The following is a 13,467-nucleotide window of genomic DNA, read 5'->3' on the forward strand; positions in this document are numbered from 1 at the left end:
GTTCGTGACCAGCCTAGGGAACATGAGGAAGCCCTGTTTCTACTAAAGATACAAAAACTAGCTGGGCGTGGTGGTACATGCCTGTAGTCTCAGCTACTTGGGAAGCTGAGGTGGGAGGATGACTTGATCCTGGTAGACAGAGGTTGCAGTGAGCTGAGATCCTGCCACTGTACTTCAGCCTGGGTGACAGAACCAGGCACTGACTCAAAAAAAAAAGAAAGAAAGAAAGAAAGAAAAAATTCCTGTTATCATTCAGGAAAAAAAAAATAGAAAAAAAATTATCTGATTCCTCAACTTTAGCTTCTTTTTACCCTAACCCCCAAAATAGACTTAAGGAAGTTAAGCCAAGATCATGCAAATTCATGATTATTAAATAAGATGTAAAAGCAGGACCATCTACCCACTGAAAATTTTCTGGTTAAAGAAAATATATTAGTTGGGTGCAGTGGCTCATGCCTGTAATCCCAGCACTTTGGGAGGCTGAGGCGGGTGGATCACCTGAGCTTAGGAGTTTGAGACCAGCCTGGCCAACATGATGAAACCCCATTTCTACTAAAAATATAAAAAATTAGCCAGGCAGAGTGGCGCATGCCTGTAATCCCAGCAACTCAGGAGGCTGAAGCAGGAGAATGGCTTGAACCAGGGAGGTGGAGGTTGCAATGAGCTGGGTTTCCACTACTTCACTCTAGCCTGGGCAACAGAACGAGACTCTGTCTCAAAAAAACAAGTATATAAAAATTAATTTTATGTGTTTTAAAATGATAGACCTTCATAAGCAAGTTTACATACATAATCAGCTAAGAGAATTTAAAATTTAAGATATTAAAAAATCGTGAGCATTGAAGATGCTGAAATAATCTGTAATAGAGAAGAAATACCATGATATAAGTAGCAATTTTTAAATACAAGGAATTTTTTGGTGGCTGAGCTGAATGTAGTGGTGTTTACAATTAATTGATTACAACAAATTACTGATTTCTTTCCTTCTCCATTCCCACTGCTTCATTTGACTAGCCTTAAAAAATAAACAAACATGGCCGGGCGCGGTGGCTCAAGCCTGTAATCCCAGCACTTTGGGAGGCCGAGGCGGGTGGATCACAAGGTCGAGAGATCGAGACCATCCTGGTCAACATAGTGAAACCCCGTCTCTACTAAAAATACAAAAACTAGCTGGGCGTGGTGGCACGTGCCTGTAATCCCAGCTACTCAGGAGGCTGAGGCAGGAGAATTGCCTGAACCCAGGAGGCAGAGGTTGCGGTGAGCCGAGATCTCGGTGAGCCGAGATCGCGCCGAGCCGAGATCGCGCCATTGCATTCCAGCCTGGGTAACAAGAGCGAAACTCCGTCTCAAAAAATAAAATTAAACAAACAAACAAACAAACAAACAAAACAAAGCACCTATTTGGTCAGGCCTTTCTTCCTAGCAGAGAAGGCAAAAACTTGCAAAGTCAGCATCATTACAATTCAGAGTATAATTGAGATTCCCATTAAAGCAAGCAAGTTTGTTGTTGTTTTGGAGACTCCAGCCCGGGCTGGAGTGCAGTCGCTTGATCCAGGCTCACTTCAACCTCCATCTCCTGGGTTCAGACAGTTTTCCTGCCTCAGCCTCCTGACTCTCTGGGATTGCAGGCGTGTGCTGCCATACTCAGCTAATTTTTGTATTTTTAGTAGAGATGGGGTTTCACCATGTTGGCCAGGCTGGTCTCGAACCCCTGACCTCAAGTGATCTGCCTGCCTCAGCCTCCCAAAGTGCTAGCATTACGAGTGTGAGCCACCACGCCTGGCCAATGCAAGTAGGTTTTATGTGCAGCAGAGCCTGAGAGATCCCAAGGTAACTGTATACAAAAGGGGAGAAAAGAGGTGATGAAACAGTTTTGTATCTTGACTGTGGTAGTGGTTACGTGAATCTATACATGGGTTAAAATTGCATAGAACTACACACACACAAACAAATGCAGTGTTTAAAAAATAATGAAAATCGAATAAATTATGTAGTCTAATGAACGGTAAGATACCAATATCAATTCCAGGTTTTGGTACTATACTAGTCAAATGTCACCTTTTGAGGAAGTTGGGCAAAGGCTGCATGGGACTATACTATTTTTGCAACTTTCCGCAAGTCTGTAATTCTTTCAAAATAAAAGGCCCACTTTTGGCCTGTAATCACAGAATATTTCCCTTGATTCCTATATTTTTCCAGAATCCTCTGGCTTTCTGTCATTTTTGAATTTAAAGACTCTAAAAACCTTTTAGCAGCAATTCCTAAACATCACAATAAAAATGTGTCAATAGGCCGGGCGCTGCGGCTCACGCCTGTAATCCCAGCTCTTAGGGAGGCAGAGGCGGGAGGATAGCTTGAGCCCAGGAGTTCGAGACCTGCCTGGGCAATATATCGAGACCCCGTTCTCCACAAAAAGGAAAAAAACAAAAAGACAAAAAAAAAAAAAAAAGTGTCAATAGGCTGGGTGCGGTGGCTCACGTCTGTAATCCCAGCACTTTGGGAGGTCGAGGCGGGCAGATCTCGAGGTCAGGAAATTGAGACCATGCTGTCCAACTTGGTGAAACCCCGTCTCTACTAAAAATACAAGAATTAGCTGGAAGTGGTGGCATGGGTCCGTAATCCCAGCTACTCCAGAGGCTGAGGAAGGAGAATCGCTTGAACCAATGAGTCAGAGGTTGCAGTGAGCCCAGATTGCACCACTGCACTCCAGTCTGGTGATAGAGCGAGACTCCGTCTCAAAAAAAAAAAAAAAGTCTCAAAAAATTTTGTTATTCATGTTACCAACATGCTATATAATTGATACAACTTTTGCACTTTTTTTTTTTTTTTTTTTTTGAGACAGAGTTTCAGGAAAACTCCAACCTAGGCGGGAGTGCAATCCCGAAACCTCCGCCTCCTGGGTTCAAGCAATTCTCCTGCCTCAGCCTCCCTAGTAACTTGGATTACAGGCATGCGCAACCACCAGGCCTGGCTAATTTTGTATTTTTAGTAGAGATGGGGTTTCTACATGTTGGTGAGGTTGCTCTTGAACTCCTGACCTCAGGTGATCTGCCTGCCTCAGCCTCCCAAAGTGCTGAGATTATAGGCATGAGTCACTGCACCCAGCCTACTTTTGCAATTCTTAAAGTATGATTTATAAGAATTTTACATTAGCCTTTTAATTTCCAGATGCTGGAAACTGAAGATATAAACGTAAAAAGAATTGGGGCACACGATGGTAGTGGGAAAATGTGGCACGTAATGATGACGTAATGACTTTTTATTCATTCACACTCAATGCAGTGGTTCTTTTTTTTTTTTTTTTTTTAGTGCTCTGGTTCCAAAGTTGCATAAGTTTATTTTATTTTTTGAGACAGAGTGTTGCTCTGTTGCCCAGACTGGAGTGCAGTGGTGCAATCTTGGCTCACTGGAACCTCCACCTTGTGGGTTCAAGCAATTCTCCTGTCTCAGCCTCCCGAGTAGCTGGGATTACACATCCCACCACCACACCCAGCTAATTTTTGTATTTTTTTTAGTAGAGATGGGGTTTCTCCATGTTGGTCAGGCTGGTCTTGAACTCCTGACCTCAAGTGATCCACCCACCTCAGCCTCCCAAAGTGCTGGCTGGGATTACAGGCATGAGCCACTTGTGCCCAGCCAAGCTTTTTTTTTTTTTTTTTTTTGAGACAGTCTCACTCTTGCCCACAATGGAGTGCAGTGGTGCAACCTCAGTTCACTGCAACCTCCATCTCCCAGGTTCAAGTGATTCTCCTGCCTTAGCCTCCAGAGTAGCTGGGATTACAAGTACCTGCCATCATGCCTGGCTAATTTTTGTATTCTTAGTAGAGTACTAAAAGTATTCTACTAAGAATAATTTTTTCTTCTTATTATTATTATCAAGGCCAGGCTGGTCTCAAACTCCTGAACTCAAGTGATCCACCCACCTCAGCCTCCCAAAGTGCTGGGATTATAGGTGTGAGCCACCATGCCGGCCTTAAGTTTTGAGGGTCAGCCCCTAACCCTGTTTTTCCCATAAGCTCTGTTATGCTTAATGTATGAATTTACAGAACTCAAGATTTTTCAGTGACTTGTATATTGTGTTACAACTGAAACACCTGTATTAAGTAAGCCAAAAACATTACAAAGCACCATGTCACAAAGGGGCAAAATAAATTCTGAAATTTATTTACTCTATTTTTTTAAAACAAAAGGATAATTTAGAACTAGTTATTTATTTGTTTTATTTGAGACAGAGTCTTGCTTTGTCACCCAGGATGGAGTGCAGTAGCCTGATCTCAGCTCACTGCAACCTCCATCTCTCAGGTTCAAGTGATTCTCCTGCCTCAGCCTCCCGAGTAGCTGGGGTCACCACCATATGCCACCACACCTAGCTAATTTTTATATTTTTATATTTTTAGTAGAGATGGGGTTTCGCCGTGTTGGCCAGGCTGGTCTTGAACTTATGACCTCAAGTGATCCGCCTGCCTCAGCCTCCCAAAGTGCTGGGATTACAGGCGTGAGCTACTATGACCAGCCTAGAACTAATTATTTAAAATAAATTACTTTTAGGCTGGGCGCGGTGGCTCACACCTGTAATCCTAGCACTTTGGGAGGCCAAGGTGGGTGGATCACCTGAGGTGAGTTCAAGACCAGCCTGGCCATCAGGGTGAAACCCCATCTTAAAAAAAATAAAATAAAATAACTCAAAATTACACAAAAAAATTTCAATTACCTAACACAAGACAGTGATTAAAAGACAGAAACTATATTTTTCCTATAATACACATAATGAAATATTGGTAAGCAACTAACATTAGCATGCAAACAATAATTCTGTGAACCAGTTCAACTGCACCAAACTTATATTACTAGGTCCCAATCATTATCTCTACTATATTAAACTTCTGGCTAGTTGCTTTCACCCAGTACCACTACCTTTGTATGAAGGCTATAAAATAATATAAGTTTTTTGGGTTTTTTTTGAGATGAAGTCTCGCTCTGTCACCCAGGCTGGAGTGCAGTGGCACGATCTTGGCTCACTGCAACCTCTGCCTCCCGGGTTCAAGCAATTCTCTACCTCAGCCTCCCAAGTAGCTGGGATTACAGGTGCCCACCATCATCTCCAGCTAATTTTTGCATTTTTTAGTCAAGATAGGCTATCACCATGTTGGCCAGGCTGATCTTGAACTTCTGACCTTGTGATTCACCCACTTCGGCCTCCCAAAGTGCTGAGATTACAGGTGTGAGCCACAGCACCTAGCTGAAATAAGATAAGTTTAAAAAATTATTATTGTAATAGGACCCGGGCACAGTGGCTCACTCCTGTAATTCCAGCACTTTGGGAGGCCAAGGCAGGAGGACTGCTTGAGTCCAAGAGCTTGAGACCAGAGTGGGCAACATAGCTACTTGGGAGGCTGAGGCAGAAGGATTGATTGAGCCCAGGAGTTTGAAGTTGCAGTAAGCTATAATTGCACCACTGCACTCCAGCCTGGGTGATAAAGTGAGACTCTATCTTTAAAAATAAGAAAACAAAAAGTGTTGCTATAATAACTTATCATTTATAGATAACAAAGATAGATAATTCTGTATCATTTTTGAAGCTTACCTCTTTGTAGCACTTTTCTACAATTTCATAATTGGCATTACCCCACACTGTTATGTGTTCACGATTATACTGCTTCACCAATTCTGAAACCTACGTGTGAAAATTCAAAATTTTATCCATGTGTTATACCGGACTGAGCACGGAAAGTTAACACCAAGACAAAAGTATGCCAAATTTCAGGGTCTTTATTATTGCCGGGGACCACGGAAGACTCACGTCTCTCCAACCCGTGGCCCCGAGTTCAGGGGGAGTGTGGGTTTTTAAGCTGAAAAACCACATCCTGGATTTAGGACCAAGAAGGTGAGGGGATGCAGGGCAAGCAACTTTTCAGCACTTTCTGATAAGCAAAGGCAAGCACTTCTGGCAGTTACCGATAAGAACAGACAAGCAACTTTTCATAATGGGCAACTTACAGAAGCCAAGATCAGCAGTTATTTCGAGGAGAATGGGGCAGCCGTTACAACTTATTTTTGGAAGATAGCTTTGTCTTGTATAAAGTGGCGTTGCTCAGGTTCTAACTCTAGGCCAGCTATATCACACATGTGCCTATCTGCAAATCCACTAACAACATTTCACTTAAAAAATGAATTAGAATTGACTATCCATCAATAAATAGCATAACTCATTTTGGAAGAATTGATATATAAACTTAATTATTTTATAAAATGCAAAATTTATTCACATTATGCCATTATATAATTTATTTAACAGATTACAGTTATTTAGTAATTTGACATAAACTAATCACAAATGAAACAAGTTAGACTAGAAGTTAATTATGTAAATACCAGAATGAGTGGTTCATACAAGCTTATTTTATCCATGACTGAGACATGACAGCTCTCTCTGAAAATAGGCTCTCCTACAGTAAAATTATCTCTTCTACTAGGGCATTATTTAAAACAATGCTGATCCCTAGGGTATCACATTTCCTTGAGCTTTATCAATCTAAGCAGTCACCTACTCTCACCTATTTACTTTATGAAATAGGATATAACACACCCAGAAGAGGCAATGCCTTGAGTACCTTCTTAATCAGCACATTGTTGTTGACTTTGATATCGATGTTAATGGGAGTGTTAGGAAAGGCCTCAAAAACTTCCTTCAGTAATGGAATTCGGTTATCTTTTCCTTCACATTGGCCTGCTGAGAAAACAAGATTTTTTAACGTATTTTTTAAATACAACTTTTGCTTTCTGATAACTAGAAAAGTTATAGTATATATTCATTAAAGGACATTTACAAAATAAAGAAAAATATAAAGAAGAAAAAAATCACGTAAATCCAACAACTTAGATATAAACACTATGACCATTTGGTATACCTTCTCTACTCTTTTTTCCTATGCATGATGTAATATAGTAATAATATGATGTGCTACAGAGTTTAACCTGATATTTTCACATAAAAATATTTTCCTGTTGATTTACTGTGCTTATGATCATGATTTGTTGTTGTTGTTGTTTTAAGATGGGGGTTTCACCATGTTGGTCAGGCTGGTCTTGAACTCTTGACCTCAGGTGATCTAACCACCTTGGCCTCCAAAGTGCTTGGATTACAGGCATGAGCCACCACGCCCGGCCCAGATTATGATTTGTTTTTAATTAATTTTTTATTTTGAGATAACCACAGATTCACAGTGAATTGTAAGGATCCATGCACTTTTTTTTTTTTTTTTTTTTTTTAAGACAAAGTCTCACTTTGATGCCCAGGCTGGTGTACACTGACATGATCTCGGCTCACTGCAACTTCTCCCTCCCGGATTCAAGCGATTCTCATGCCTCAGCCTCCTGGATAGCTAGGATTACAGGCGATTGTCACCACACCCGGCTAATTTTCATATTTTTAGTAGAGATAAGGTTTCACCATGTTGGCCAGGCTGGTCTTGAACTCCTGACATCAAGTGATCTACCCACCTCAGCCTTCCAAAGTGCTGGGATTACAGGCTTGAGCCACCACACCCAGCCTCCATGCATCCTTTGTCCAGATTTCCCAGTGGTAACCTTGCAAATCTATAGTACAATATCACAACCATGATATTGACATTGATAGAATCCACTGATCTAATTCTATCATAATTTTAAAAGGTGTCAGAATACTCCATTGAGTATCTATACAATAATTGATCCTAATTTAACCATTTCCCTACTAATAAATACTGTGATGGTTTCTAAAGTTTTGCTATATCATCACTAAATTTTTCAGAGATTAAAAATAACATTCAGGCAAGGGAAGTACACACTAAATCAGTAATGTATTGAAGAATTATATGAATGCAGTTATTCAAAGAAAATTCAAGTAATGAAAAAATTAGGAGGGCACTTTAATTGTTCTTTATTTATTTATTTATTTATTTATTTATTTTGAGACGGAGTTTCGCTCTTGTTACCCAGGCTGGAGTGCAATGGCCCGATCTCGGCTCACCGCAACCTCTGCCTCCTGGATTCAGGCAATTCTCCTGCCTCAGCCTCCTGAGTAGCTGGGATTACAGGCACGTGCCACCATGCCCAGCTAATTTTTTGTATTTTTAGTAGAGACGGGGTTTCACCATGTTGACCAGGATGGTCTTGATCTCTTGACCTCGTGATCCACCCGCCTCGGCCTCCCAAAGTGCTGGGATTACAGGCTTGAGCCACCGCGCCCGGCCCTATTTATATTTTTTAAAGATAGGGTTTCACCACTATGGCCAAGCTGGTCTTGAACTCCTCACCTCAGGTGATCCGCCCACCTCGGCCTCCCAAAGTGCTGGGATTACAGGCATGAGCCACCGCGCCCGGCTAATTGTTCTTTATATTTCCTGAGGATTATTTTCTTTAGTCTTTCTCTAGTCCCTTTTTTTGATGAGACAGGGTGCCACCCTGACTGGAGTTCAGTGACACCATCTTGGCTCACTGCAACCTCTGCCTCCTGGGCTCAAGTGATCCTCCCATCTTAGCCTCCTGAGTAGCTGGAACTATAGGAGCACCACCATGCTTGGCTAATTTTTTTTGTAGTTTTGGTGAAATGGAGTTTTGCCATTTGGTCAGGCTGGTCTCTTAGTGATCCACCCACCTCGGCCTCCCAAAATGCCAGGATCATAGGCATGAGTCACACGCATGATCCCTTTTTTGTTGTTTTTTGAGACAGGATCTTGCTTATAGCCAAAGCTGGAGTGCAGTAGCATGATGATGGCTCACTGCAGCCTCCCCAGCTCCAGTAATCCTCTGGGACTACAGGCATGCACCACCACGCCCAGCAATTGTTTCTGGAGATGGAGTTTTACTCTTACTGCCCAGGCTAGAGTGCAATGGTGCAATCTTGGCTCACTGAAACCTCCACCTCCCAGGTTTAAGCAATTCTCCTGCCTCAGCCTCCCAAGTAGCTGGGATTACAGGGGCCTGCTATGCCTGGCTAATTTTTTGTATTTTTAGTAGAGGCAGGGTTTCACCATCTTGGGCAGGCTGGTCTCAAACTCCTGACCTCAGGTGATCTACCAGCCTTTGCCTCCCAAAGTGCTGGGATTAGAGGTGTGAGCCACCGCGCCCGGCCTTTTGTGTGTGTGTGTGTGTAGAGACAGGGTTTCACTATATTTTGCCCAGGCTGATCTCGAACTCCTGATCTCAAGCAATTCTCCTGTCTCAGCCTTCCTAAGTGATTGGATTTCAGATGTGAGCCACCACACCTGGCTCTCTAGTCCCTTTTGACCCTAATGACTCTAATGATTTATATAATTTACTCTACATACTATATAATTATTGTAAAAAGTGTTCTGCTTTCATCTGAAAATTGAATTCCACTAATCTGTAAATAACAAAATGGTGAAAAATCCTTTATTCCATCTTATTATATGGCAAGTCAAAACAAAGATGCATTATCAAAAAGTAAATGAAATCCACATCAGAAAATAAAATTATTTATAATTAGAACTCATGTACAAAACAGCAGGTACATTAAAGACGAAAAAAAGGAAAAGTCTGTTACTACATGTAATTCTGATGGGGCTCTGGGTTACTCTGATGGGACTGTCAATTATTGGCTCCGCCTCTCTGATCACAGATTAAACGTATGACCAGTCTAACCTGTTAAGCATAACAATATGGACACTGGGAGAGAATGCATCTTGAAATCCTTTACTGAATGGATCATGTACAAGCTGCCAAAATTTCATACCTATGTGGAAAGCTTGTCCCTGAAAGCAAAGCTAACACAAATGAAACCAAAAGCATGAAATGGAGACAGAGACCAATTATTGCTTAAACAACTGGAATCAGTCATGTCTTAGGGCATATAACCCCTGACTTTCCAATTATGAAAATAAATTCATTTTTTAATTTTTTTCTTAAGCTATCTTAAGATGTGTATCTAACACTTATAACTGAGTTTAAATTCATCATAGACTACATAATTAAACTTTTAAAATTATGTTTGTAGTAGATAGCTTTTATCTATCTCCTCAGCTCCAGTGATCCTCAGCTCCAGTTATCCTCCTGTTTCAGCCTCCAAATAGCTGAGACTAGAGGCATATCCAGTATCATGTCTCCTGGGTTTTTTTGTTTTGTTTTGTGTTGTTTGTTTGTTTGTTTTTAAGTAGAGATGAAGTCTTGCTTTGTTGGACAAGTTGGGCTTGAATTCCTGGCCTCAAGGGTTCCTCTCACCTTGGCCTCCTTAGATGCTGGGATTATAGGCATGAGCCACCATGTTTTTACCTACTCAACATTCTTCCTTCCTCTGGAAACCTGTATTTCACATTGTATCTCCTTATCTCACATTGTTCTGATAAGGCTGTCATCACAGTAACCACTGCCCATTCACCCTCAGGGGTGGGCATATGATCATAATACCCCATTTCTTTTCTTCAAGATGGCCACCATGACCCAAACTAGGCCAATCAATATCTTTCTCTGGGACTTCACGCTTGAAGTTCATAAGGAAAACTGTCTTTCTGTCACGGTGTGTGAAAATTAAAATATTAATTTAGCAGTCAAGTAAGATACATGCAAGAATCAATTTACAGGCTGGGCGCAGTGGCTCACGCCTGTAATCTCAGCACTTTCGGAGATCAAGGCAGGTGGATCACAAGGTCAGGAGATCGAGACCAGCCTGACCAAGACAGTAAAACCCCATCTATACTAAAAATACAAAAATTACCCAGGCGCAATGGCAGGCACCTGTAATCCCAGCTACTCACGAGGCTCAGGCAGGAGAATCACTTGAACCCAGAAGTCAGAGGTTGCAGTGAGCCGAGATCATGCCACTGCATTCCAGCCTGGGCAACAGAGCAAGACTCTGTCTCAAAAAAAAAAAAAAAATCAATTTACAAAAAGGTCAAACAGATTAACTTCAGAACAGCAAAATGACACATAAGAATAATCTATCTAAGAACAAGTGTATGAGAAAACTAAAATGTGTGCTGAGAAAAAATAAAGTGCTACAGTGATGTAAAGATACAAAAATGAGGCCAGGCACAGTGGCTCACTCCGGTAATCTCAGCACTTTGGAAGGGTGAGGAAGAAAGACTGCTTGAAGCCAAGAATTCAAGACCAACCTGGCCAACATAATGAGGCCTGATCTCTACTTAAAAATAATAATACATAGGCCGGGCACGGTGGCTCACGCCTGTAATTCTAGCACTTTGGGAGGCCGAGGTGGGTGGATCACCTGAGGTCAGGAGTTCAAGACCAGCCTGACCATCATGGTGAAACCCCACCTTTATAAAAATAAATAAATTAAATAATAGTAATAATAATACATAAATAACATGCCTCAACCTGCTTAGAATTTAGAAAAACAGTTGGAAAAAGAGAAGTTTGCCCCAGTATTTTTCTAGGCAGATGACAGCCAGCTAGAAAATGGTAGACTACCAAAAGAAAAGAGGGAAATAACAGGAAACAGAAAAGATAAACAAGGAGTATGCCACAGGATGTGTTGTTTGATGTAATAGTGGCCAGTATAAAAGTTAGGGGCCACTATTTAAATAGTTTTCACTATTCAGGGAACTTTAAAATGGTAATTATAGGCCAGTTGTGGTGGCTCACGCCTGTAATCCAAGCACTTTGGAGGCCAAGGCGGGCGGATCACCTGAGGTCAGGAGTTCAAGACCAGCCTGACCAACACGGTGAAACCCCATCTTGAAAAACAAACAGACAAACAAAAAACAATAATTATAGTCAACTCTAGATTATCCAAATTATGTGTTTTCCATAAAAACAAATAGGTTACTTCCATGAAAAACAAATAGGTTACTTTCAAATAATCAGGATAGATAATAACAAACCCTTTGGTTAATACTTTTTTTTTTTTTTTTGAGAGAAGTCTCGCTTTGCTGCCCAGACTGAAATGCAGTGGCATGTTCTTGGTTCACTGCAGTCTCCACCTCCCAGGATCAAGTGATTCTCCTGCCTCAGCCTCCCAAGTATCTGGGATAACAAGCGCATGCACCATGTCCAGCTAATTTTTGTATTTTTAATAGAGAAGGGGTTTCACCATGTTGGCCAGGCTGATCTCGAACTCCTGACCTCAGGTGATCCACCTGCCTCAGTCTCCTAAAGTGCTGGGATTACAGGTGTGAGCCCTGCATCCCGTCCACAGCATTGTTCTTCCCCCCGCCTCCCAAGATGGAGTCTTGCTCTGCCGCCCAGGCTAGAGTGACCTGATCTCGGATCACTGCAACCTCTGCCTTCCAGGTTCAGCGATTCTCCTGCCTCAGCCTCCCAAGTAGCTGGCAGGCGCCACTATATCCAGCTAATTTTTTTTTTTTTTGCATTTTTCATAGAGATAGGGTTTTGCCATATTGGCCAGGCTGCTCTTGAACTCCTGACCTCGTGATCCACCTGCCTCGGCCTCCCAAAGTGTTGGGATTACGGGCATGAGCCATTGCACTTGGCCAGCATTGTTCTTAATACAGCATTTGAGAATAGTGTTCCAGTGGAGAGGCAGTATGGTACAGCTGAACACTGGTCTGGTAAGATAGAGATCTAGTTCAAGTTCTAGCATTGTTATTTCCTTGTTATATGAATTTCATTAGGTCAATTTGCATCTTTAGACTTCAGTTTCCTTGTCTATAACAGAAAATGAGATTAGACAGTCTCAAAGGTCTCTTCACATTCAAAAATTGGCCAGGTGTGGTGGCTCACGCCTGTAATCCCAACACTTTGAAATGCCAAGGTGGGTTGGGCAGATCAATAGAGGCCAAGAGTTCAAGGCCAGTCTGGCCAACATGGTGAAACCCCATCTCTACTGAAAATACAAAAAGTAGCTATGTGGTGGTGGGCGCCTGTAATCCCAGCTATTCAGGTGGCTAAGGCATAAGAATCCCTTGAACCCAGGAGGCAGAGGTTGCAGTGAGCTGAGATTGAGCCACTTCGCTCCAGTCTAGGCAAATAGTTTCATGACTTTATGAGTGACATACAAAACAAGGAAAAAAATTAAAACTTTTTTATTTCCCTCAAAGGATTCTTTTTGGGGGGAACAAGTTCTCACTGTCTCCCAGGCTGGAGCATAGTGGTATGATCATAGCTCACTGAAGCCTTGAACTCTTGGGCTCAAAGGATCCTCACACCTCAAGTGTCTTAACACTTTCCCTAGGACTATAGGCACATGCCAGGCTAATATTTTTAGAGATGAGGTCTTGCTAAACCCTCCCACCTTGGCATCTCAAAGTGCTGAGATTATTGGTGTTAGCCACCACATCTGTTTGATCTTTTAATTTTTGTGGGGCTTTCTTTGGCTTTGCTCTACAAAGGGAAAAATAGAAAAAACTTCATTTCTGAATTTTTTTTAACTTTCACAAGTTCAAAATTGACACAAATATTACAGTAGCTTGGCAAGTATAATCCTATAAATTACAAGAATGAAAAAAGTTTCCTCAAACCAACAACTTCGACTTACCTGGAAATTAAAATCAA

General features: G+C 41.7%; 1 protein-coding gene across 4 annotated transcripts in view; it reads right to left on the bottom strand.

Moving 5' to 3' along the window:
- Positions 1 to 13,467, bottom strand: part of GDPD1 (glycerophosphodiester phosphodiesterase domain containing 1) — a 65,178-nt gene that overhangs the window by 11,652 nt on the left and 40,059 nt on the right. For 3 of the 4 annotated variants that reach the window (XM_003929095.3, XM_074388087.1, XM_003929093.4), the window contains exons 5-6: positions 6,612 to 6,730; positions 5,585 to 5,674 (exon numbers count right to left, since the gene is read on the bottom strand). In XM_003929095.3, coding sequence (XP_003929144.1) covers positions 5,585 to 5,674; positions 6,612 to 6,730 — 209 coding nt within the window. The remainder of the gene's footprint in view (positions 1 to 5,584; positions 5,675 to 6,611; positions 6,731 to 13,467) is intronic. The other variant, XM_074388086.1, reaches the window with a different exon arrangement.

Source organism: Saimiri boliviensis, chromosome 17 (assembly GCF_048565385.1).
Source record: "Saimiri boliviensis isolate mSaiBol1 chromosome 17, mSaiBol1.pri, whole genome shotgun sequence".
NCBI classification, from domain to species: domain Eukaryota; kingdom Metazoa; phylum Chordata; class Mammalia; order Primates; family Cebidae; genus Saimiri; species Saimiri boliviensis.